General features: G+C 37.1%; 1 protein-coding gene across 15 annotated transcripts in view; it reads left to right on the top strand.

Annotated features, from left to right (window-relative positions):
• LOC125770954 (poly(rC)-binding protein 3) overlaps window positions 1-27,419 on the top strand; it is a 129,368-nt gene extending 101,949 nt beyond the window's left edge. For 11 of the 15 annotated variants that reach the window (XM_049441081.1, XM_049441075.1, XM_049441078.1 and 8 more), the window contains one exon: window positions 2,530-7,941. In XM_049441081.1, the coding sequence (XP_049297038.1) occupies window positions 2,530-3,016 (487 nt within the window). In that variant the 3' untranslated portion in view covers window positions 3,017-7,941. Of the gene's footprint in view, window positions 1-2,529; window positions 7,942-12,255 lie in introns of those variants that run through there. The other 4 variants (XM_049441089.1, XM_049441087.1, XM_049441088.1 and 1 more) reach the window with 3 other exon arrangements.
• The last annotated feature ends 16 nt before the right edge of the window (window positions 27,420-27,435 follow it).

Here is a 27,435-nt window from a genome sequence, read left to right as displayed (position 1 = left end):
CTTTGTTTCGCTCTGTGCTGATTTTGTTTTTGTTTATTGCATAATATAATAGTCCACAAAGTTCCAGATAATACATCCTGTTTTCCTCCCACCAACCCCTATTTGAGCATAAAGACGACGTACGACGACTTTCTTCATCTCACAACCTTACACCCGTTTACTCCATGTGTGTTACTTCACTAATTATTTATTTTCCCAAATTTCCTTTGCTACCCACCTTCCTTGGCCCGGAAAGAAATATCCATTACATTTGCTATCTCAACATCAATCGCGCACCCAAAGAGCACCAGCGTTCTGCGAAACGAAATAAATCCTTTTTTTCAGTATATACCTTATTTTCCCATCTGTCCGTATCTTTTCTACTCGTGATCCATGTGATACTATTGTGTGGTTCGTTCCTCTACCAACCATGTCTGTCACCACCATCCCCCTATTTGCTGCACGGCACTGATTCTATGTGACCGTAAGGTTGTTGTTTTTAATGCACATATACCCAATCCCAGCTGGCTGAACTGTGTCAATCCTTCTCCATGGTGTGTTGAACTTCCCTGAAACAAATCCCCCGGCGTTTCCGGCTTACGAAGCGAGAGAGAACAATTCTATCCAATCCACCCAGAAACCAGTATTACTAGTGCAACATCCTGACGAAAAATCCTGGATTGAGTCTTTCCTTACTTCCATGATAACAAGAACAACAAATCTCTACAATCATGATCCCATCTCATTGCCATTACTATCATTATTATTAACACACTAATATGATATTAGTGCCCATTTTCCTACTCTTATTGCACACGTACACACGTTATGTGGAGCGATTAAATATCAAACATTTTGGTGGAGGTGCTTCGTTAATGTGATTGTTTGTTATGTTTACTGACATAAAAATGAGATTTATAGCAAATAAACATCTCGGTTTGTGCGTTTTTTGTTAAATTGTAACGAATGCAGTTAAACTGTGTTGAGTAGTGAAACATAACAAAAATGTGTCTGTAAATTGCATCTGTTCGTTAATTATAGTATTAACAATTTGTTTACGGTAATTAAATGCTTTTCCGTCACCTTGTTTGTTTGTTATGTTTGTTTGTATGTTATATTAATAATGTCTGGCTACCTTAGTCGAGGTAGCTGAAATGTTTTCGATACTTTACGATGATTAAACTGACTTTTTTTTATTTAAAAAATAAATTTTTGCTTGATTTATATTTTTAAAATCTTTCCTTTTTCATTTCTACAATCGTTTATGTTATTATATTTTCCAATTTGGTTCAATTCTTCGTTTCATACTTTTGTTCAATTTATTTTTTAAAAGTACCTTTAAAATTCTTTTTTTTTCGGTTTAGTTATCATTTATGACGAAAGCTTAAAGTGGATTTTTAATAGCACACAATCGATAGCTGTTTATTTAAAACAAAAATCGGTTCTGTTCACTTGACTGTAGTGGCACGAAGTTTATACCATTTTATTTCGCAATTAATTCATGCAACATTTACTATTTTTCGCACATTCTCATGACAGTGCTGTCTTTCGAGTGTTTCATTAAACAGTAATGATTGTCATTAATAATAAAAAATATGATTATCCACGTACTGCTTTCGTACGGACCCATTCACACGGGTTTTCCGAAGGGAGTTAATCGTTGTGGAACCCACAATTAAAAATGAATAATTTATAATCATATATTAGAAGAATCTTAACTTGGCCGTTTGCATGTGAGCGTGATTTTTGCAGCACTGTTGCGTACACGTTTATCACAGGGAAACGTTTAACAATTCATCCTCCAAGTGTGTGTGTGTGATTTTTAAAACTATTTGACCTTCTTGGAACACTTATTATTTAAGGTATGTTTTAAAACTGTTGTAACAATTTCCACAAAAATACATTAAATAATGTTCTGCTGCAAACGAATTACGGACAGCATGAAATTTACTATGAAGTGAACGCTGAGCGTTGTTGTCTCTAATTTAATCTTAAATGAATAAATCGTCCAACAATGCCTACCGAACCTTGCACAGCTTCGAAATGATTTTCTTGTTGTGTGCTTTCCTGAGAAAATGCATTCCCTGGCTATTCCTTCCATTATTCCTACGTTGTTGGAAAGTAGCCGCCATTTCCTTTACATCGTTTGTGAATCATACTGATGCTGTACCTAATGTCTTTGATGGACATACGGGCATCAAATGCATCCTTAACACAATGCGCTCCATCTACTAACCGTCCAACAATGATCGCTATCGTGCATTACAACTTACCTATAACAAAACACAAACATCCTCCCGGAACACGAAACCAATCGCCACTATCCTTATACAATCAAATTTACTCTCAGCTGTCCTGGTTTCAAAACTCTTTGTTCTGTGTTTCTATCAATATATCTACCAACGATCCTTCCGTCCGTCCGTCCGTCCGTCCGTCCGCCGCCTCTAAATATCCTTTACACTTTTCTTTTTCTGCTCTTTCTCTCTCTCTCTCTTTCTGTCTCTCTCTCTCTTCTCAAACCTAACAAACTTCCTCCTTATCCTCCCACAGCGTCGAGCTTCAGAAGGCGAATTTAGGTGATGAAGCAGGTGCCGCTGCTGCGGCCACCGCCCAGGTAACCGGTGTACAGCCGGCCACGGCCGGTATCGTACCACCATCGGCAGCAGCCACGCTTACCGCGGCGGCATCCGCAGCGGCAGCGGCAGCCGCCAACACGGGCGTTGCCGGTGCGGGCGCGACCGGCGCTAATGCGGCCGCTGCTGCCGCGGCGGTTACTAACCCGCTGGCCACTGCCATACCGTTAGCGCAGTTGCTGGCCAAACCGGGCACGCTTAATGCGCTGAACAGCCTGTCGGCACTCGGCAGCCTGACCGATCTGCTCGGCAATCTGTCCAGTGGGGCCGCCGCGGTAGCACCGATCCAGACGACCGGTGTCAATCGGCCCAAGACCACGCGTATGCGCTCTCCCAACACCAACAACAGCATGAACGGTGACAGCAGTAAGAAAAGCGAACGCAATAAGTTCAGTCCCTACTAGAGCTAAGGTGTCGTCCTGATGGTCAGATCAGTGAGACAGCAGCAGGGTAGAGTCAGAAGATCAGTGCGTCGCGGATGGGCGGGGATGGCAAAAGGGCGCACACCCTAGCCAGTGTGGGGAGGAACCTAGAAATGGCAGGAGATTACACGCTCTGTAAGCGAGGGCTTCTCATAAGGCAAATAAGACAATGTAACGACAGAATTTACACGGTTTTCATTTAAGCACCCTGAGGGCATGAGCGAATGTGGATGGCCGTTGCACTACATCTTACTGCTTAGAAGTTAAACAACAACTATCTATCGGGTAGGGTAGGCTAAAACACCGTGGGGGTTCTGCTATTTAGGATGCATTATACTAAGGTCATACACTGCTAGTACTAGTGTAAGTGACTGAGTTGATATATAAGACATAAGGACGGTTTTGATTGAAATTTAAGCGAAACACTAGGGATTTACGAAAGGCAACAAATGTCGTGCGGCAAACACACATTATTACCCAACACACGGATTTATTTTAAATGGTTTTTTGAATAAGTTTTAGAAATAGTTCTATAAAAAGGCATGATGAACTCTATTAGCAGAAGAAAAAACTCGTTTTATGCAATTTGCGTACCTATGGCTGTAGTTCGGTACGAGAATGGAAAGCGCATATATCTTCCGGCACCTTCACAACAGCAATAACAAACCTATTGCAAATGTACATAGGTTTCGGTTGTCATCATCCTACGTTAGGTTTTGCGGAGAGGATTATATGTTAGAATAACGTTTACCGCGCAATAAGGTGTAATTTTTATCGTTTTTTTTTTAATTTTAATTTTAAATGTTACTGCACTGCCCTTGGAGAAATTATTCAACTAGCAGCCCAGTACAATACCGCCTAACAGAGTGAATCAGTTAAAAAGTGCAATGCAATTATTAGTTGCATATCATTATTTGTTCGATCAGATAATTGGGTTTAAACAGTTTTTGATTTTAAGCAACTTAACTTTTCCGTTTTGCCTTGCATATTGTAGTGTTGACTGTATGTTGAATAAGTAGTAGTAATGCAAAAAATGTCGTCAGCACTAGATCGGTTGATGTATGTTCTATTTTAATTGTGTTCCGCTTTGAATATCCGCACTGTCCCCGACTGTACCGTCGCGAGGGAAACTATTGTCGAGGTAACTTTTTTGCTGTCTTTGCGTAACTGTTGCTGTCTATCCTACGGTGCCATTTCTGATCGGGAGAAAGTGGAAAAACCAAGCGCAATGTATGCGAGAACAAAGATACATGCGCTTAACAAAGCAGTGCGGGTATGTTGCCTGCACTGCCCCGGCTCTAGCCTGGACTGATGAGGATGTTGATGAGGTTTTTATTTTTAGATATTAATTCGATAAGAACTTTTAAAACATTTTTCCCCCCTTTTTCACTCCCCTTTTTCAATACTCTCTTTGTGTGGCACAGCTTGGCTGGAAACGTACTCAATCTCTCGTTGTTGCTAATGAAAGTGTTTCAATTTGTTCCCGAAGCATATGTACATATGGGATAATAATGTTTTCCATTGACATCCGTGGACAAACTGCGAAACATTATATGTTTTGATTCAGTACAGTACAAAAGGCTGATAAAATGGTGTAAGGTTGGAGGAATACCCTTGGCAACATACGTTCACAAACGATAGGCATATATGTAGCAGTCAAACACACCGTTACGATGGAACATCCGTTCGGTACGATGAGAAAATACCCGTTTGCAAGCGCAGAACTGATTTTGCGATGGATTAATTTTAAACCATCTGCAAATTTGTCATTAGTTTTTTTGTTTCGCTTTGTTTTAATTCTACATTAGGTTCGTCTCTTCTTTTGCCATGCTCTTGCGCTGAAGAGTGCTGAAACACGAGCTAAAAATAAGTAGCAGCTTCACATCCAAATTTGGCTCTTTGGTTGAGGCAATTTGAAGAAGTTTGCTTGAATAAAACACGAACATCTCCTTACGTGTCCCCGCAATTGCGCTTAATCCAAGACATTAGCAATGAAAAGGGAGATCCCCATGGTTGGGTACTTTAGGCATAGCGACAGAATAGAAGATACTATGCTGCTTGCGGCCTTGGGAGGAAAGAACAGACGTTTGCCGTACCGGAGGACAAATACCGCTCTCTACCTTCAACCGGTGCAATGCTATTGCTATGTGTTTACCAGTTTGTACGGATGGGTGCGCAAAAAAAGAAGGCCAAAACAACTAAAATGCAGCGTGTTATATCGTAATTTCGTTCCTCTGTCAACAGGACGGTCCCCCCGGCCTTCCCGAACGTGAATACCTGCGAAATGATTCGAATTTTAATTTCAGTTTGCTCTGTGGCTATTTTTAGTGGTGTTAGTTTTTGCGTTTAGTTACATTGCACTAACACACCACATAGTATGGGTTCCACCCTAAGCCTGCACGAGTCAGATGCAATCAGTCAGCCTGTTAGATGTGCAGTAGATTGTGGTCCCTTTAAATGTTGTTCGATGTTCGTGTGAGAGCACAAGGGGTAGAAACCAGAAGGTGTCACCCATCGCACGCGTCAGTCATCTCTTGATCGCATTGGAATTAAATTTGCACCACCAGATTTGGAAAAGCTAGTCCTATTTTGGGGCCGTACATGCTGAGTTGAGACCGGATCAAATGAACTCTCTCTCCCTATAGGTGGTGGATGCGTGTGTTTGCACAGTTTAATGGCCTGCACTGTTACTTGGATAATTATACCAATAGTTCGGTGAGACGATCGCTGGAATTTCGACTAACTTTGTTACGAATGTACACATCGCAATTGCGATTTATAGTGTAAAAGACCCATGAGAAATTGTATTCAACTGTGTACTTGTCACACATTCTGATTCGTAAACTTGTTTTCTTCCATGAGGTTGAGAAATAAATATCTCGCTCTTACAGAAAATGAAGAGGGATACACGAAGAATCTCTGCAGCTCAGTAAATAAGGCAAACAATTAAGGCATAAATTAGAGCTAAACTAGGAAGAATGGTTCGTTTGTCATGTTTTAAATTCTAAATCAATTTGATGTTCTCTCGATCGTTTCTACCAGCGGTTGAATATTATGGTGTAAGCTACATTCTAAATTTCTAGCATGAATGTTGGACCTTTCGGGACACATTCACTTACTCTTCTTGATCGTTCCTGCTTTGCGCAAATGTAATGTATTGAAGATATGTGTGTAAGTTAAATTACCCAGAGCAGAATAAGCAATGCACTGCGCATTTGGGGACACAATCCAGTCGAGGTTTAAACCCCGAAGCGTTCTTATTCTGGACTAGATTAAGTAACTGTTTGATGTATCCCTCTAACACTGGGCAGTAACTCATAGCGCATTCACCGTTACGAAAATAATTGCAGTTAATGTCAGACGGCTCGGTGGTGTGATAAACGGCGCCAGTTCCACACGACAGACTCGGGTATCAAATCCCATCCGATCCTAGTAGCAAGAGTCACTCCTTGCTCCGTCTACTTGGAAATACAAGTCTAGTAAGCCAGAAATGGTCGGCATGACCTTTAGCGGTCCATTAAGCCAAGAAGAGAGAGATAGAGTTCGCAATGTGTAAACACCCACACAGACATTTGAATTATCACGCAATAGCGGACACAAGTCTTATCAAATGACTGACAGAAGATCTTTATAAAAATGGCAAAAGCCCCAAGGTTTATAGTACAAATATTCTAACCGCCGAAGCAGATAAATATAACGCGCAGATTAAATCCACTGATTCCATCGGATCGTAATACAGAGATTTGAATGACATCAGCCTCAGAGTACCGTGCTCTTTTTTTAATGTTATATTTTAGTACAGAGTTTTAATTGCATTGGCGTTATGAAACGTTGGGGATGAGCTACGTTTGTAAGACTTCCCCTCCAATCCCCTCCCAAGGTGTGTATAGGTGTCCGGTCAGTAAGCACTAGAGTGCAACGACTAGCGAGCAAAACGATAACATGAACTTAATAACTATGCAGGCACAGGCGTAGCCGACAATATTTTAAGAATTTAAAGAAAAAAGCTAGTAGTACTATGAGTTAACAATATTGTGTGGAAGTTTGTTTGGTTTTTTTTAAATTAAACATTAAACTATGCTCTATTTTACCTCTCCCCCATGGTTAAACGATTCGAAGAAAGGATATCAGAATGATAAGCTAACGTAGAGACAAACCTGTCGAAAACGTATCCCTTGTAGTTTAAGTAAGAATGTGCTCATGATTAACAGCATTATCAATAATACAGGCCCTTGATTCGTAAATCACCCAATTTTTACCTCTATACAAACCATAATAATACACACCAACACATATTTACGATTTTATGTGTCTCTCTTGCATAACTAAAACTCCCCAACCTGAATTGAATGTTCTTCGTACTGTAGGATTAACCTTGTGAAAATCACTTCAGCTGAAGGAAAAAAAACAGACAAAACGGAGTTTCAAGGGTTACAGTTAAAAAAAAAAATGGAACACATTTACGTATTATTCGTTCACAAGCCAAAAAGTATATCACACCTCTTGACATTTAGCCTATAGTACTTGTATTACACAGCAGTTGTTGTTTAGATACGTTCTAATGATGATGAAGAAGAAAAAAAGATGGATCAAAACCAGAAGCCAAGGCACGTCTCACAGTATGTAACCGATGATGATGATGAGTGCGATGGGAAAAATAAATAGAAAATAGCCACCCCAGTAAAAAGAATCACACTCTATTATTACACACATGTAGCTCATTGCAAAAGTACAGTTTATTGAAGAAAAAAAAAACAAGCGATTAGAGCTAAACCCTCTCCCCGCCCTCTTATTGAAGACTTCCAAAACAGTATGTATAATCCGAGGAAAAGAGGCAAACTTCAACCAGACAGGAGAACGATTCGAAGCGAATAAAGGAATAGATTTTGAGTTAAATCGAACCAAAATGGGGAGCAATAAGTGTTGTTTTTTTTTACACAAATAGTCAGGTATTCTTTGTACAGCTTCTACTTGTGTAGCATTCAGTTGAGCTAGTTATGCGTAAACGTGTGTTTCTAACGGTAACATCAAAGAGATTCACTATTCTGCGTTTAGGGAAAATTAATGTTTAGTATGACAAACATTTAGGCTCTAGATATTATCCTCAAAAAAAAAAAAACTTTACACTCATGTGATGAGAACTGTTAGTGGTACCGTTTACGCTTGGCTAGTGTTCCAAATCCAAAGAGGGTAAAGATCTAGCACACTAATGCAACTTCAATTTCAGGCCACAAAACAGCATCACTTCAATCGACATTGCGCGACCAATTCAGCGCGGGAAAATTCGCCTTCTTCAACGTACAAAATGGGAATTATCCTACACCACCGTCATCTCTCCTCATTCAAGTTCCACAATTCCGTTCGTTCCGACCACACCACTCTCTTCTCTACACCACCGTGTGCCACTCTTCTAAAATAAAACAACAAACCTTTAATAAATGTCCACAACAAAAAAGCAACAAAAAAAACCCACAGCATCTAGCATATGTATAATCCCCCCCCTTTTGCCCCGATGTATGTGCGTGTGTTCTGTGTGTGAAGATTTGTGTGTGTGTGTACGCGCGCGCTATATCGGATGCATCCACCATCACTCTCCATTACCAGACAGAAAGAACAAAGAAGCCCACTATAAATCCTGATGGCAAAATCATCCAAACCAATTTTGTTAAAAAAAGCATCAAATCCTGCTTCTTCCATTGACACAAAACCAGCAAAGTTTCCTACATTTATCAAACCAACAACAACAAAAAAATGCTTATCACAAGCAGCGCCAGTGATTGTTTTCGAAAATTTAATCTCTACATGGATCATAGCTTTATAATCGCCACATTAACCTGCCACATTGATTCGCAAGATAACACCGATAGCGATTAAAGGCGTCTGCGGCATTGCAAAAACCTAACACAGCAGTGTCACGGATGCATTCATCGTTCCATTTCTCATAGATCGATACCCACTAATATTAATGCTAGGGGTCCAAGTACTCATCGACCGATTTAAAGTATTACATCGCTAACACACGTTAAGTTTGTCGTTTCGTTTGTGTTTTTTTTTGTATCCTTCCTGTGTGGGCAACCAACTTGCAGCATTATAGTATCAGCAACCAACACATCCGCCTAGTCCATCATCTACGTTCCCGTGCAATGTGCTGGATCCTGTAAGCTATCCCATCACCATACCATACACATCCCGTCCTGTAATGGGTACTATACCGTCGTTTTTTTTAATCATAAAATCAAGCCTGTAAAAGTGTAGAATAAAACACCACACATATCTAGAGAATCCATCACCGTGACCATCCCATCGACCTCATATAATACCGCCCGTCCGTACATAAATGCTTCAAACATATCACATTCCTTGTCCGAAAATCAAATGTCCTTCTGTTCTCTATTGAGCGTTGAAAACAAAACACGCAGCTCTGTTCCTCATCAATGTAGAAATTTCAATAATCCGACAGGAGTCAGTATAAATTATAACTCACTCTTCAAAAAAAAAATTAAATATGATAAATCCTGCACATGCATTGATGTCTAGTGGAATGTATTGCAGAAATAAATAATTCATAACGCTATTTAAAACCACTTCTAAACGATTGTCAATATGTGCATTACATTCCAATTAGATAATAATTTATTTCCTATTAAATATCCTTTACCGCTTGTCCACTCTTATTAACAGGAGAACCGGCCTCTAACGTCCAGTGCATTAGTTCTCTATTTACTTCATCCATTACAACCATTGATAAGTCCATAATTATCATCGCTTAATCGTCAACGCACACCAGCGCTCTCTACCCCTAACATGTGTGTGTGTGTGTGTATCTATTCGCATCCGTTTTATATGTTTTACCATCAATGTTGCAAAACAAAAAAACAATCCGTTTCCTCTTCCCATTTTTATAGCGTCTACCAACAACAACAACAACCACCACCACCACCACCCGTCCAACAAAATATTGAATGTGCCAATAACCAAAACCAAAACCACAAAACCACCATCACACCACCGTACGTCCAATAGTCCAAATATCACCGTCAAACTAAATACCAAAAATGCCATGCAATGAGTTCTAAAACCAGCTCAAACAATCCTCTATAAAAAGTAATCATGAAACCGAAATTCCTCTGGTAAGAAATTGTTTATTCATATACTTTTTTTATCCTCCCGTTTTTTTTTTACTTTACTATACAACTTGTTCTCCTTCACTCGTTCACCATTTATAAATAGTGTACTGTTTGTTTTTTTTTAAATAAATTTTACTACAGTTAGACATGTTTTTATCACCTCTTTTAACTACTCTTTTTTTCCTTTTTTTTGCCAAAATATTTTTCTTCGTTAGATGTCGGTAACATTATTTATCTTGATATTAACTCTTTTGTTTCCATTTACCTTTATCTAGTTACCTCGTTACCTTTCTTTCCGTTTCCATTATCATGTTTTGTTGTGCGGTTATATAAACATGCGTGTTAGTGTGTCCTGTTCCTAGTTTCCTGTTTAGATTTATACGTCCCCGTACATTCTAACAATTTATCTTACTTAGTTCTCGATCATGTTTCGTGCCCCCGCCAGGGCAGAGTAATTACCATCAACACATCACCCTCGGTGAAAAGTGTCATTCGCCAGCCAAACAAATATAACTACCTCTGCTGCCGCCTTCCTACACGCAGTCTTGCGCAGTCGTCGTCGTCATACCATTTTACTTCTAGCCTGTCTAGCGTGCGTGCGTTTGCGTTCCATAATTTCTAACCCTGCCTCCGGTAATTCATCTAGGCTACGGTCAACCATCCTTTAGGGATGTTTAGTTTTTTGCTCCCTCCCCTACACCCCTCTTTTGCTCTATCGACCAGTTCGTTACTCTGTTGTGATTTTTGTTCCTGTTTCTTGTTTTAGTCGTGTTAGAATACAATACATAACTTTTTTTTTGTTGCCCTATGGTTTTGTTAAGTGCATAAAAATGTTTCGTTTTTATTTTATTAATTCTTTAATAGCTTCATTTATTTTACAATGACCGCTTCAAGTTTTGTTTTTTTTTAATTTTGAATATTGAAACTTATATAAACGCTAAGACAGTACAGACTCCGTATTATTGTTACATTTAGGATTCTTAAGATAATAACTTTTGCACGTAACTTTTTATTTTTTATAAATCGTTCAGTAGTGGTTTATCTTAATGAATTTGGTAACAGAATTATTAAAAGGACAGAAATCAATCTAAAAAAGAGAAATATGCGTTAATCAATTTACAATTTACAATTGTTACGAAACAAAAACAAAAGACGCAAAGTATTATTTGCTTTTTAGCAGTGTTTAACAGTTTCGCCAATAGTATCATCATTAGTAGCAAAGTATTATAAGCTTTTCGCTAATTCTAGTTTGATTTAGCTGTTTCTTACCCTAGTTGTAGCATATCAGCGAACTCTTTGTTTCACTTTGTTAACATTCACCTCGTTCTAGTTTCGTATTTCATTTAGCGAATATATTAAATAAGCTTGCCACAAACAAAAAATCAAAACCCATAGGTTATAACAGTATGTATTGTTAGATTCGTTTACTCTCTTATTAGACGTTCCGCCCGCGTACAATCAGTTTTTTTTTTGAAGTACAATATTTCTCTACCTTTTCGAAATAATTTCACACAACTATTGTCACGTTGATGGAACTGCATCTACATCTGATTAATGAAACAAGTATATCAAAGATTTCATTAGTTAGTATATGATCGAATTTTTTTGTTTTGCATTTGAGTGATATCAGTCCTTTGTGTGTGTGTGTACACAAGCGCCACGCCATTACGCGAAATATTTATGACATTACGTATATTAAATACAAAAAGAAATATATATCATTTTTTTCTCTTTTTCTCTTTCTCTCTTTCTGTCTCTCTTTCTCTTCTTTCTATGTTCTCTTTTATCCCCTTTTGTCCCCGTACTTTTTTTTTTATTTTTTTTTCTTTCTTTTTCCTTTTCCTTCTCAATACGTGCATCAAACTTATGTTTTGTCCTGCTTTGACATGACCGAAATTTGTGTTTTAATTATCCCATCAATGATCACTTGAAACAAAACAACAACAACAACAAAAAACATTAAAAATTCAAAACTATTTCGCCCCGACAATGAAAACCCAACTTTCATTTACACGTAAAATCATGAAACAACAAAAAAAACACCTCTTTTTCGCAAAACGCCACGTATGCTTCCCGTTAAACGTTTACTTTCAGAATTTCGATGGAAACTGCCGGAATGCCAATCCCAGGCTATCACTACATCACCCCGAATCACATCGTCAAAGCGCCGATCCATTAAAACTTTCGCTCTCTTCTCCCTCTCAGCTTTAGAAGTGGTGATGGTGGTAGCAATGGCAGCGGTAGCAGCAGCAGTATCCTCCGACCGATGACAACCTCCACGATGGCGGCAGCAGCAGCGGCAGCGAGCGTACGGAACGGGAATGCAGTGGCAGCGGCAGCGGCAGCAGCTGCGGCGGCGGCGGCCGCATCCGGTCCGGGCAATGCGGCTGGCATCGGTTACAACGGTATGACACCGGCGGTCGGCACGGTTGCATTTCCCTTTCTGCGCTACGGACTCAATCTAGATCGGAAGTAATGAGACACACACACACACACAAAAACATTGATAGTTGCCACAGCTTCACGGTTCGAGAGGAAAAACAACCCAAATAGTAACATCACACACAACACCGGAAGAATGTGTGTGAAACAAATGCATGCGAAAATGGTACAGATTGTATTGTAATGCCAGGAACTCTAAAGTAATAAGTAAAACAGAAAACAAAACACCTGCTATATTCAAGATCTTATGAAAGTAAGAACAGTCAAGAAGCGCCCTCACTTTTTGATTATGTTTTACTAAGCGATTTGCTACAGGATAGCAGGTTAGCAATTTGTAGAAGGGTGCCGTTTGTAACAAAAAAAACCGACCCACAAAATAAAACTTGAAATGGAACTTAAAATTAATCACACTGCGGATGGGTGCTGCCTGCTGCTGTGTGTGGTCGCTGTGAGTAAATGGAGGGAGATAAAGAGAGAGCAAAGATGATATACACACATCACATCTATTCGTATAGTTCAATTATCGTTAAAATATGTCAGCGTTATTGAAACTGATTTAGGTTAGGGTTTTGTTTTTTTTTCTGTAAGTAAATGTTTCGATTTTATTTCTCTCTCCCTTTACTTTTATTTGTTTTTTGTTTTAATTGTCGTCCAGAATGTGTTTTTCTTTTGTAAGCAGCTTGTTAAAGCAGGCAAAAATTTCATTATATTCATAAAGCTCTTTATTATTAAACGGCATTAGTTTAGGACGGAAGACAAATCTAAGAAGGAAAACAAAAACAACTCCCAAAATTGCGCGCGTAGTAAATATAGTAGTACACCCGGAGCGTGATGCACTGTGAAAATGTGGTAAAAATGATGCTTTAACAAAATTTTCCCATTTCGGCATGCTCGTAACAGTCGAAATTAGTATACATTGGGTTTTTGTGGTGATAGACAGTTAAAATAGTTAGCCGTTTTTTTCTACAGGTTATGTTCCGTTTTGTTTTTGCGCTTTTTAGGGAAAAGCATTTAGCGACAAAGACAAAATACAACACGCCATCTACGCCGTTGCGTCAAATAGTCAAATAAATCAGCGTTAGCGTTTATTAGAATCAATAGTGACTATCGGCTCGAATCGAGTGAATGAATGCAACCTTAAAAGGTAACACAACAAGAACAAAAAACCAGTTAGGGGTGTTTTGTTATGCGAAGCGTGTTGTTGTGACCAAACAAAAAAAAACAAGCGTATGAATGTGGAACTATTATGATATATTTTTTCAACAAGGTATCATACAAACGAGCAACAAAAGAAGAAAAAAATGATGAAATCGTTAGTTAATGTATACGAAGAAGATTACTCTGTGAACGTGAAAATCTCAAAATACGTGAAAATACACACAATAACATGTATCCAGAAAGAAGTAAACAAACATGGAAATGATGTAAAAGATAAAACAAGCACTCAGTAAAAGAAGTAACAAGAAAAGCAAAGAGATGAAAAGAAAGTAACAAAAAGCAAAAACCCATATGATGTTTAGTGAAACAAAGAAAAAAAAGGAACATATCGTGTGCAATTTACTATCGAAAGGGGAAAACAACAATTCCCATTTCGCTTCGTTTATTTTTATTCGCCCCTCCCTATATCAAAAGAACCAGCATCATCACACACGGAAGCTCTCCATATCGTAAACGTTAATAGAATGCGTGAAATATTATTAATAAGAAAGCTCGGTTTTAACACACTGCAATGTGCAATGCGTGAGGCAAAGGAAAATGGTGATGTTTTCTTATATACAAAACACACTTAAGCAAAACAACAGCCACAAAAAAAAAACAAAACAAAAGTTGAGTACAACTAAGTAAATTAATTTTAAAACAATTGCTCGATTAGGATACGGATTTTTGTTTCGTGTTTTGCTTTGGTGATTTGAATTTGTTATCATTTCCATTGCACATATTGCACGAGCAATGCGGAATACAAAACAAATAAGCAAAGAAAGAAGAAAACAAACACAGGCTAAGCGTATAACGTGTAAGACAAAAAAAGACATTTGTAATGTTCAAAGATTGTTAATGTTTTCTTTATCGGTAATATGACGTCGCCGTGTTGTGGAAGCTAAACCACGGGAAACTAAATTAATACTTCAGAAATGGGGGACAAACAAAAAAGAAAGAAGGAAAACACGCAATAACTGATAAATAAGCAAACCGGCAACCATTTGCCTTCTTTTCACAAAACCAAAATGCTCTCTCGTTTTGTTTTAGTGCTCGTAATTTGACGATAGTTGCAATGTGTTTTCAAAAAAAAAAAGAGAAAAAAAAGCAGTGGGAAGGAATATTCTCTTCCAACCAGCTGTAAATAAAGGTTCATATTTTGTATCCGTTTCGGGTTTTTGTTTTGTTTTGTTTAATTTTGCTACAAAACGTTGATTAATTTGTGTGCAACAACATGTAAATTAACAACAAATGCATGTCGCTAATCTTTGTAGTTGATAGCAACAGAGAGAGAGAGAGAGAGAGAGAGAGAGAGAGAGAGAGAGAGAGAGAGAGAGAGAGAGAGAGTATCGACACTGAGAATAGTATTTTGAACGTTAGAAGGGAGCTTTTCGCTAAAAATTAAAATACTTAAGTGAAACGTAAGTGCCAAAAATAAATAAAAGTAAATAGACATAGCCAAGGGGTGGGTTAGCGCGTGAAAAAGAGTGTGGGAACAGAAAACGGGAAGGACAGGGAATCGGATTGCAACAATCGACTGAACTTTCCTTCGGTTCCGGGAGCATCTACCCTTTTGCTCTTAAACTTTCCCCTCTCCCTACTCCCCATAACCCATCGTTATTCCTTAGTAAAGCGCCAGCAAATGTGTAGTATCGTTCAGAAGGGCCAAAGCGCGCAAAAACTGGCTTTTTTGCAAATGTAAAGGTTTGCAAATGTTTTCTCACGAGCACTGTTCCGTATATAAAGTATAGAAGAAACAAACAACATTGGCTGAAACATTAGCCGTACGTAGAACGTGGCTTTGGTTGAAACAGATAGTTTAGAGGCAAACGGCAAACGGTGTTTACTTATGCATTCGAATTGAAAACACACTTATCTTTAGCGATGTATACCACATATATATATATTTCAAACAAATTGAAAAGACATAATTGTACTTTGCGTTGACTGTTCTCTCTTAGTTCTGGTTTTTGTTTTGATTTAATCAAATGTCGCTTAATTCGTAATAAAAAATGTTAAAATCCCAATACTTAGGCTGATACTGCATGTAACATGTACTAGCAAAAAAAAAACAAACAATCTTTCGAAGTAGTATGCACGAACCAGATCCATTTTCTGTACGCTAATACTGTAGAATGCTTTTCCGCTCTCCAAAAAAAAAAACCGTTAGAAAGCGAGCGAAAATGATCAAGCCAACAGTGGAAGAAGCGGCATTTAAATAAAAAAAAAACGATTAAAAATTAAAGCAAAAGTAAAACAATCAATCAGGGCCGGCACCTGTCGAATTTTCGATGTCTGGAAAACAGGGTTAAAATTACGGTGTGTGTTACTCCAAACTGTAGTGTGTGATGGGCATGCGCGCGGGGTACAAAAAAGAGAAAGTGGAGCAACACTGTTAAAATAGGAGATAACGGCGACAAACTGTGTCCTGTCTGCCTCCTTTCCGTTTGCGCACGGACACAATCACAACGCAACGAGCGCACGAATAGGGAAAAACTAAACAAAAACTGAAAAAAATATTAGTGTTGAACTAGATTAAAATTATAACAAAACCGCAAACAAAAGAAACAAACAATTTGTAACTAATGTGTTTTGTGCACGCACTTTCTGCTCCTTCCCCTCAATTTTCCTCTCTGCCCCTTTCCCACCCAAATTTTCCCTCAATATCAAATGGCTCAAGAGTAGTAGTGAACGAATTTATTTAATGTTGTAATCTTAAACACTAGAAGTCTTATGCCTTGTAATAACCATTTATATAATCATATACATATATTTAGCGATCGGGCTCAATTCACGCAGGGAACGAACAGACATCATCATTCAAGTTTTAAACACAAAAACAGACACACACACGCACACAAACACTCTTTAGTCTTTAGTCGGCTATAAAACCACAATGGGTTCTCTCATATCGGACACGAATTATATCCAAGTTAAAGAAACCCTTCTAAGCGCGAGACGCATGTGTAGGAAGCGACTTATTTTATAATCTTTGTACACACACACACACACACACACACACACACACACACACACACACACACACACACACACACACACACACACACACACACACACACACACACACACAAAACACTCATGAACTCACACAACTGAATGAAGCAACAATAATAAAACTTTACACGTAAAATGAAATTAAAACAATACCTTATCCATATCATCACTCATACCATATCCGACGAATTTTGTATTATCTATACATATTATATGTATTATCCCCACATGAATGTGTGTCTGTGTGTGCGCGCGCGCGCGCATTTTTCTAGTTCCAGCATTCAAACCCCCTTTTTGCTGCATATATTAAAGCATGAAAAATTATGAATATTAGAGAGAGAAAAAAATACTTATATCACGATACATTCGGGGGCGCAAAAACCGTTTGATGCAGTCAGTCAGGCGAGTTAGTTTGTAGTGACAAACACACAAAAAGGTAATCTGTTCGTTCATTTCTTACATAAAAACCTTCTTGTTTTATACGTTTATTTATCGATTCAATACTGTTTATACGTTTAAGTTAATAGTAGCTATTATTACACATTATTAGTTATACATTTTCTAACATTTTAATACGAGCGTGTTAGTTAGCGGTAGTGGACAGAAAAATAAAAGCTAGTGCGCTTTTTAGTAGCAACATTACTACATTTGCTTACTAACGAATCGGTTCATCTAGCCGTGCTTTTATTCTCCTTTATTACTGTTCTATCCTTCTAGCGACGCATAGAGAGACTTAAACACACTGACTAATCCGACCGGAAGAATTTAATCGAAAAGCAATATGCACATTTAGAGAAAGGGAGAAAAACCACCCCACGGGGGGGAAGGCGTTTACTCGTTTACTTGACAGATATAAACGCACCTTTGAAATATGTAATGCAAATACGAATGTGAGAACAATTTGTGTGGAAAGTTAAATTTCGATACTATTCGTTGTTTAATATGCACCAGTTTTATATCCACTTGTGAATCCACACATACACACACATACACACTTGCGCATGAATTTTACATCACAATTTAAACCATGTAAATGCACCACACCTAACAACACATAAGCAAACTAACAACAACAAAAAACTATTCAAAAACATTCATATAAACATTTCATTAAGATGGTAGAAGAAAAAAAAACAACCACTTTTTATTAAATATCCACATTCTGCTGTAATTGCTGGAACGCAAAACGGGAATGGAAATTTGCGCCAAAAAATGATGTCGTGCACATGCGTCGTCCTGCGCATATGCGTTGTGGTGTGGCACTCAACTCATGTCAATCAATATTAAGAGCTTTACTTCCTTCCATCCGGAAGCGGAAGGATGTGACTTTAAAACAATAGCCAAGTTAGATGAAGCAACAAAAAAAGAGCGAGAGAAAGAGAGACATCCGTTGTAGTAGTAGCGGTGTGTTGTTTGTGTCCGTACGTAGAAAGGCCACTTCGCTTAGGAATGCTGCGACCAAAATAAGAAAAAAACCACCGCGTTGTGTAGCAATTTGTCCACTGTTCTGTCGCAGTCGAGTTATGCTAACAATGCTTTCCCAGACACCCCTTAACGCCCGGTAAGAAAGTGAAAAAAAAACACACATAAAAATCGGCAAGATTACAACATAATATAAAAGCCAAACAAGCGAGAAAAAACACATACTAATTTATATTAACCTTAAAGCAATAGTTTACGCAAAGGAAGTGGGGGAAAAAGCGGTTAAGCAAGGAGCAAGGTGTAATAAAAAAGCAACAAAGAACCATTTTTTTGATGTCGAGTTCAGATTTTGTGTTTTAAATTCACAACTGTTGATATAGATGTATGTGTGGGTGTGTTTGTGCGTCGTGTGTCTTCAGAGTAGTTATAGTTAATATTATGAAAACCTAAACATTAGCCAATTTAGTAACAAAACACAAACACACATAGAAAAAAAAAGAAGAAAACAAATAGTAACCAAACTCTACATGTTAAGAATATTGAACGTGTTATTAAGTGATGAATAAACTTTGCATACAAGTAACGTAATAGCAACGTGTGCAAATGGCGTGTGTGCATGTTTAAAGCAGACACATTATTTGTTTGGTGGAAACAGCATCTCATTACATGTGGTATGGGAGGTTTATTACGTAGCAAAGCAACAAAAAAAATGCACGTAAAAGAACGTGAAGAACGCAAACACAAATTAAGTTAAAAAGAAAAGAAAACAAAACAAAACACTAACAGCAAGCTAGAATATAATATCTGCATGCAAAAAGGGAGTGCCATTTGAAGGTAGAAGTAGTAAAACAGTGAAAGCCAGTAGTTTCGTGAATGCGTGAATAGAACAAACAAACAAAAGTGTGGTTTTTTGTTTTGTTTTTACTACTCGAAAGGCGACACAGGCTAAAGACAACAATAAAGTGTTAAAGTAATCGACTAAGGGATCAATAACCAAAGAAATTTCATGAGAAAAAAAATCATCAGTCATACTCAACATTACACTCACACAAAACTATCAGAGCAACAAAAAAAACACGCTGAAGGAGACTGCGATCAGCCATACACATGTGTTTTTTGTATTTGTTTTAGTTGTTTTATTAGAGATTTCGTTTTTGTTTGATAGTTTATTGAATTTTAAAGATTTTTCCTAATCTTTTCTATCTAAACTACGTAGTATAACAGAACGTATACAATGTTTTTAATTATTTGTTTTTTTTTCTTTTAAATATCAGAGGTAGAGGACAAAATAAAAAAAATTATTAACAGAAAGAACACATGTTTAGTAAATATGTGTTTGTAAAGCTTTTTTTCCAACTAAATAATTAAAAATACACAAACAAACATAAAAAAGACGAACAACATTTACAAAAGAGTAACACGTGCAAAAACAAGAAAACAAAAATGAAGAAACCACTCACTAGAAAGAGAGAGAGAGAGAGAGAGCGGAGAATACACGCATGATGATTATAAGTGATATATGTGATGAATTTTGTACATTGATTTCGTTTTTTCACTAAGAACGCATAAAGGGCTGTGATTTTAGTGGTAGATGTAACAAAAACAAAGAGAAAAAACAAAGCAAAAGGAAAACGGAAGCGTGTTGCAAACAAGGAAACAAACAAACAGTACATCAAGACGATGAAAACTTTAGCAGGAAAGGAAGAAAGGAAAAGAAAAAAAACACACACACACACACACATGGCAAACAAGAAAGGTGTGTTGTATGTAACGCTTAGCGGAAATATGAATGGAAAATGGCCGGAATGGTGGTGTAGGTGCAAGTGAAAATGTGTGTTTTTGTGTTTCGCACGGCGAAAAAAAAAAGATCGTTTAATAAGCGAAAACAGGAAAGAAAAAAATGGGAACAACACAGAAAAAGGTACAAAAGAAAAACAATAGAGAAAAAAAAATTAAGAAAACACCCACACAATCACATTATGCTATGCAAAACACAAACAAAGAACACGGCACGAACAACTCTAAACTGATATTAGAGAAGGTCGTAAGACGATTGACAAAACAGCAGCATCCTTCCACCTTTGTTAGCTGTTTTGTTGTGTTTTTTTGTTCGGAAAATAATTCAGAAAAAAAAGGATGTTTCTTACTCTCCTTTGCCTCCATATTGTGCCATTTAGATTGGTAAATGTTTCCAACCATTGGATAAATTCCTTCTTTACATCTCATCATTGATGGGGGTGCTTCTTTCCAAGTGTGTGTGTGTCTGCACACAAATCAGCCTTTTAATCCTTCCTTAAAGCTGTTGCCCTCCCCCGCTCCATTTGGTAAGCTTTTCATGCTTAATAATGGTCCATTTTCATATGCTGTACTATAAAATGCCACCAACCCACCATCTCTTATGAATCAAATGTGCGCCAAACGATCGTAATCGGACAAAGCGGGCCAGAACCTTTTTCGAACCGTGCCAGCAACCAACTCAGCCAACAGCCAAGAAACTGCATTTGTGCTAATGATAACACTCATACTCACACCTACACACCATTCAAGCAAGCAAACACCTTCAACTCTAAATTATCTATCAAGCGATAAAAGATAATAAACCAAAACAATAACAAACATCGCGGCAAGAGCAACAACCACCGAAAGCGATCGAGAATATCTAAACCACGTCCCTTTATGTGTAATTACCATTATTACTAACACACAATCATAACCATTTTTTGCGTTTTTACTTACTTCTATTGCATGTGCATTACTATTTTGGTTGACCAAATTTGTATGCCACCCGTCCAACATTCAAGCGACATGAAGGGCTTCCCTAGAGTCGGACAAGTGGATAAGAAATTGGTTAGATTTGTTCAATATGTTAGACGCGCATACATTAAAAAAAAACATAGGGAGAAATAAAGAAGAACGAGAGGAAACACACACACATAAATCAATTTCCTTCCTTGCAATGGAAGTAGATGCAAATCAAGTCACTTAGCTAACTAACTCAATCTTTTTAACACTCCCTGAAGAGAAAAAGATAAAACACACACACAGAAAGAGTTTTGGATAACATTCGATTCGTGCGAACTCCTTTATAAGTAAAGTTTTGTAAACCATCCACTCCCAACACGATCTCCTGTGGAAGCTTAAAAGGTCACCTTGCTCATCGGTAAAAGCACTAGCAACAATCATTGAAGGAATTCGATTGTCATTCCACTTTTTGTTTAACAATTTTTTCGCGAAGAAAAACATCATTATTTAGCTAACTGTAGTGAAAAGAAAGGAAAACAATTGTGCCAAAAAGGATTAAAGTTCATCGATACACAAACACACGCTGGTTTACAGGTTTGTGTTTTCGTACAAGCTCTTCAAGTATGACAGAAAAAAATGCCATCATGATATGGGGGGTGATGTGTAAGAACCAAAAAAAAAAAACAAAACACGTTCTTTGTAGAAAGTTGACTGAAAAGATGCCGCCAGACAAGAGAAGAAAAAACAAACCAAACAAAAACCGGGGAAAAAACACAAATGAAGTAAAAGCGACGAACCCCCCTATCTTTTTGAAGGTAAGGTGCTTTTTACAAGTAGAAGAGATAGAGTGTGGCGCAAAAGGGGGCAAAATTTGATGAGTTCGAAATTAGAAGTACTACTAGCGATACATATATAAGATATATAAGAACAACAAAAAAAACAGCATGCGAATAGTGAAAGTATAGTAAAACAACACAACAAAAGCGTATCAGATTGTTTTTTTTTCCTTGGTTTTTGTTTGGGAGGTTCGTTTGTTTGTTGCCTTTTGATACATTAAATACTGCATTAGAAATATGAAAGTGAAATAATGGATATAATGCAACGTAAATGGAACAAGAGAAAGGAAACAACGGAAAAGAGAAGAGCGTAAGATAATTCTTTTACTTTCGCACCAACAAACTCAAACTTTTATTTAATATGGACACGAACTAAAAAGGCAAGTTATACTCCCATCCCCACCACAACCTTCCTCGTCGTGGTAATACAATTTTACACATGTAATTGAGACTGATTTAATTTCAAAATTTGAAAAAAAAAACCATTTCGAATAAGTTGCGTAGCAGCAGTTTCTCTCTCGCTCGATTTCAACTCATTAATGGCATGGGGAAAATGCGCATGCTTTTATAATAAGATTATGATAAGAACTGTTTTTTTTCTTCTTATTATTAAGTGGTGCACCATAGCCCAGCGTTTGGGTTTAGTTTAGTTTTATCTCTGAGTTTTGGTTTTATGGTACGACACACCGCGCCTCTCTAATCGTTATATGTTGTTCGCCTCTCTCTCGATTCGTTCTGTCGATTTTGTGTTCTTTACTTCTCAATAAAACTACCCGTTTTTTTTATTTAATTGTTGATGTTTGTTTTTTCTATACTTAATTTTTTTTATCCTTTTTTCAGCTATTTCTCTTTGTGTTTTTAATTCTTCTTCTAAACCATTGGACTACGCGTAGGAAGCCGAGGGCGTGCGACAAACTGCGACAACACAAAATGATAATATATAGACAACAAAACGAACAAAACGAGGTTTCATCAGACAAAAGCAATTGAGTCTCAATAAATGGGAAGGGTAATGGAACAACTTCCGATTAAAATATTTTCCTTCTTTTGGCATTAGTTTTTATCTTTTGCTTTCTGCTCACAATGTCCAATTCTAAACCATCTCCCATACCTCAACTCTCCCTTTCATCTTTCATTAATTTTTATTTTAGTTTTCAAGGAATGATAAGTTTTCTTGTTCTTCTTTGTTTTTTGTTGTACAAAAAAAACACAACTAGTGCAAATTTGTAAAAATGAAACAATGTGAAGAAGAAAAAAAAAACAAACAACTGATGGGGGATGGGGAATAAGAATCACACGAACAACACGCATATACAAAAATGCAGAGCAAAGATAAAGAAAATATTTTGAATCGATGTCGATGTGTAATATGGTTCATGTCTTGTCATAATTTACAAACAGCAGGTAGAAACAGCAAAGCAAAAAAAAAATGAAGAAAAACATAAAGGATATAAAAGAAGCTTTACATTTAATTGAAATGTTTTATACTTATCATATACAGTTTAGGGCAATTAAAGGAAGAAAGAGAAAGCTGCCGGGTGGGGAAACTGGGGTTGGAATATTGCGCACGGTGCACACGGATAGCAGCGTGTAGTGGTGGTAGTGGTGAAGCGTTTAGTGAAAATGATAAATTAATTATATAGAAATTGAATATATACACATATACAAATCTATTAATGAGAAAATAAAAGAAAAAAGAAACATAAATTATATATATGCAAATTCATGCAAACAACATAGACCTGAAGTAGCTGCTCAGCAGAATGGAAGGATGGCACACAGTTTGAGGGTGGGGAAGGAAGAGGTGTTAAGAAGCAAAATAGTAGTGAAAAAAATGTAACCGATCGATTAGTAATGCACCTCGGTTTGAAAGAGGAAACAAGAAAAAAGAACAAATGAAAACGAAAGTGAAAAAAACAACTCTAAAACAGAAGACAAACAATAAGAAAACATTGCATAAGAGAAAAGAAAAAACAATTAGCAGCAGATAACAGTAATCTAAACAAAAGGAAAAAAAACAAAATTAAAGAAAAAAGAAACAACACAACATAGAACAACACTACATGGCGCAGATGGAAACGGTGGCAGCATATAATACTTACATAAGAAAAAGAGGTGCAACAAGATGATAAAACGACGGTTACACTAGTGGAAGTAGGTTTTTTTATACACACATACTATTCTTAGCCAACTACTAGAGTACGTAACGTAGTAAACCGACTCGTGCAGCCCTCTGTTTACAGTCAGTCAATCAACAGCAAGCAAAAGCAAAAGGATAAATAGAGTACGATGGGGACAGACAGAGTATGTGTGTGTGTGTTTGTTAAACTGTTTTCGAGCGTTATGTTGCATGTAAATGGAACCAAACAGAAGACAAAAAAATTACATTTCCTCCCATCACTTAACCTTACTTATCCCGCACACACACGTTTAAAAATTCAATTGGTTTGTTAAGAAAGAGAAAAAGTAAACCGAAAACACTTTTACAACGTTTCCTACACCTTATCAATACATTGCATGCAGCACAGCAAAGTGAAGTTGTGAAGAACAGAGAGCGAACAGAGACGAAGGAGGAGTCAGTTGTGAAAGTATGAATACCGAACAAAACAAATAATTAAACCAAACATAAACCGGAATACAGGAATTTTTCAATGTGAAAGTTGTGCCAAGTTTTGCCCAAGTTTTTTCTATTTGCTGGAAAACAAAGCTACAGATATTCAATATATTATCCACTTTACTAACCGTTGTACTGGAAGTAAGCTCTATATACATATAAAATATATAGAAGATATAGAAACATATCTATCGCCAAAACAAAACCCACAAACAAAACAAAACAAATGCAAAAGTCACAATTGTTCTCTATATAAAGTAAAGTTCTGTGTGTAATAAGATGAAATGATAACGAAACAAAAGGAAAGCGAACGAACAATTTGGAAAAAAGCACGCAAAACCGAAAGCTAAAAATAGTTTTAATGAGAGAAAGGACAGGTTAGTTGAAATTACACACATTTAAAATTCATTCAATGGGAGCATTGAAGTCTCCATTTTTTCATGCTTGCAGGATGCAGTCTCACACTGAGAGACATCTTTTCAAAGTCAGTTTTGTCTCTTCCAGATTTATATACGCGAAAAACTTTACACTTACCGATACGTAACGATGTTTGAAACGTTTTGCTGCACGTGAAAATTTACTGAAGTGCACTTTATTTCCAACTTACAAAAAAAAAGAAAGATATTCCACTCACTCACCAAACACATTCAATCCTCAATCCACAATAACAAAAAAATACGCTCCAAAAGCAAAACCAAAAAAAAAAAAATAATATGTGTGTATTTACAGAACGATAGGAGACGGTTAATGAAAATGTACGATTTAAATGTGTTCGTTTTTGACACGTTTTTTCATACCCAATCACCCAAGAAATAATTAATGAACGTGGCACAATTTGAAACATTTGCTATTATATTACCTGTGTACAACGTTGCACGGAAACAAAGGCACACTCCTCCCCGTATTAAAAAGCAAACGTAAAATCGTTGACATACATACAGACACACAGGCACACTGTTTCATAGTTTTGTGTGATAAAATGATAGGGGATAATGTAAACCCGTTTCTTAAATGTGATTTGCTTCTTAGTGTATCTTATGGTTAAGGGATTCTACCTTTGTGTAATAATAATGCACTTGCATACAGCCATACAAACACACACAGAAAAGTGGCATTACACGCATATAGCATATATATAAAAGAAAACATTTGCCAGATTTTGTACACGTGCCAATGATGCTGAACAAACAAATGAAAGGAAAAATGAATCTTCCGAGTATGTAAAACACGAGTCGAAAATCTAACAAAAGCAAAGGAAAATAAAGATGTTAAGAAGAGAAGAAAACAAACCCCGCATAACGTTTTGTATTACCAGCGTGTCCTCAATAATGCCCAATAATTCATTAGAAAAACAGGGACTGAGCGTAAAACCCATCCCCATTGTTCAATATTTGGGTTTTGCTTCTATTTACGATTGGTTAAAAAGCTGGAAAGAGAATAGGAAAACAAACGTTGCACAAACAAAACATGTAAGACCGGGTTTGTTACTCTTATTACTAGATTGAGGGGAAAAAGTAGACAGATAATGGCAAAAAAATATTACTTTAAAAGAAGAAAGAAAAAGTAACAAATGAAAATGGGTAATAGAGGGGGGAAAAACACATTGCAGAATAGAAGAAGAACAGATAAAACTTAGTGTCGTAACAAATGAAATTAGGAATGCATGGCAATCATACAAATAGAGCTTCTTTTTTAAATACAAAAAAAAACAAAACACACACACACAGTTTTGCATAGAGAAAGAGAGAGAGAGAGAGAGAGAGTGAATAAAAAGCAGCTTAAACAAAAGTAGTAAATTACAAGGCACAACCAAGGTAAAGGGATAAAGACATTAAAGTATGGGATGACAAATAAAAACCACACAATGGTAGTAGATCAAAGTAGACCAAACAAATCGTGGTGAAGTCGATGGGGTTGGTCATATGACAGGAAACCTGTGTGCTTGGATGCAAAATGACAGCTAAATGTGACATTCAAATGCGCGACCATAGTGTAGTGTTTAGCAACCGTTCAATTTAGGTAGAAGAGTGCCGTGCGCAGTAATTAGAAAGATACACACACATACACACACACTGCTATACCGTTGCTAACTGGTTGCGTTGTTACTTTCGTAACGAGACAGTTTTCCGACTTTATATTTTGTAAAATCTTGACAAGAACAAAATAGAGAGACAGCTTGTAATCCTGTTCGTGTTTACATATTTAAGTTAGCAAATAAAACATTGACTATAGGGGTGACTGCAAAGAAAGCATGTAGCATAATTGCCACCACAATAAAACCAACACAAAACACATGTAAAACACGTATGTTACTCACGTACACTAGTTTTCTGATGGAGAAATAAACGGTATAATATAGAAACATGCAAATAAAAAAAAACAAAACACGATACCCAATAGACCAGCCAGAATGGAGCAAAAAACACACACACACATATGGCCAACAGAAAAGCGAAACAAGGGCGACGGTTTTGCATTGTAATTGAGCACATGTTTGTATGAAATATATTTCTATTTTGTATACAGAAAATATTGTATCCCGAACACCCCTTCGATTCCGCAGCCGGAGCCCCTTTTTTGGTGTGCCATAAATTTTTGGCACATTGTACAGAGGCAAATCGAGGGTCCGCAAGAGCAATGAATCCGGAGCGGGTCCGATTGCAAAAGGCAAAATGTGTCGTCATAATGCAGCTTTGAACAAAGGCAAACAAAAAAACACACACAAACGCGTTTTTTTGTATCAATTGTGCGGAAGCATTAGTGGCCAAATTTGTTCTAACGATAAAAATATTAGACGACCGAGAGAGAGAGAGACAAAGGAAGAAAAAAAGAAAGTGTGTGTAGAGAAACAAATAGACAAATCATTGTGTATCGTTAAGTTACGTTCAAATGCAGAAACTAAAAGCAAAAAAAAAGGTAAAGAAAAGAGCAGAACTACATTTCATTCATCATCTAATGAAGAACACATACAGAACACTATGGAAAACGCACTTAATAAAGGAAGGA

Source organism: Anopheles funestus, chromosome 3RL (assembly GCF_943734845.2).
Source record: "Anopheles funestus chromosome 3RL, idAnoFuneDA-416_04, whole genome shotgun sequence".
NCBI lineage: Eukaryota > Metazoa > Arthropoda > Insecta > Diptera > Culicidae > Anopheles > Anopheles funestus.
Note: the sequence above shows the minus strand (reverse complement) of the source record. Positions and strands in the feature narration are given on the sequence as shown.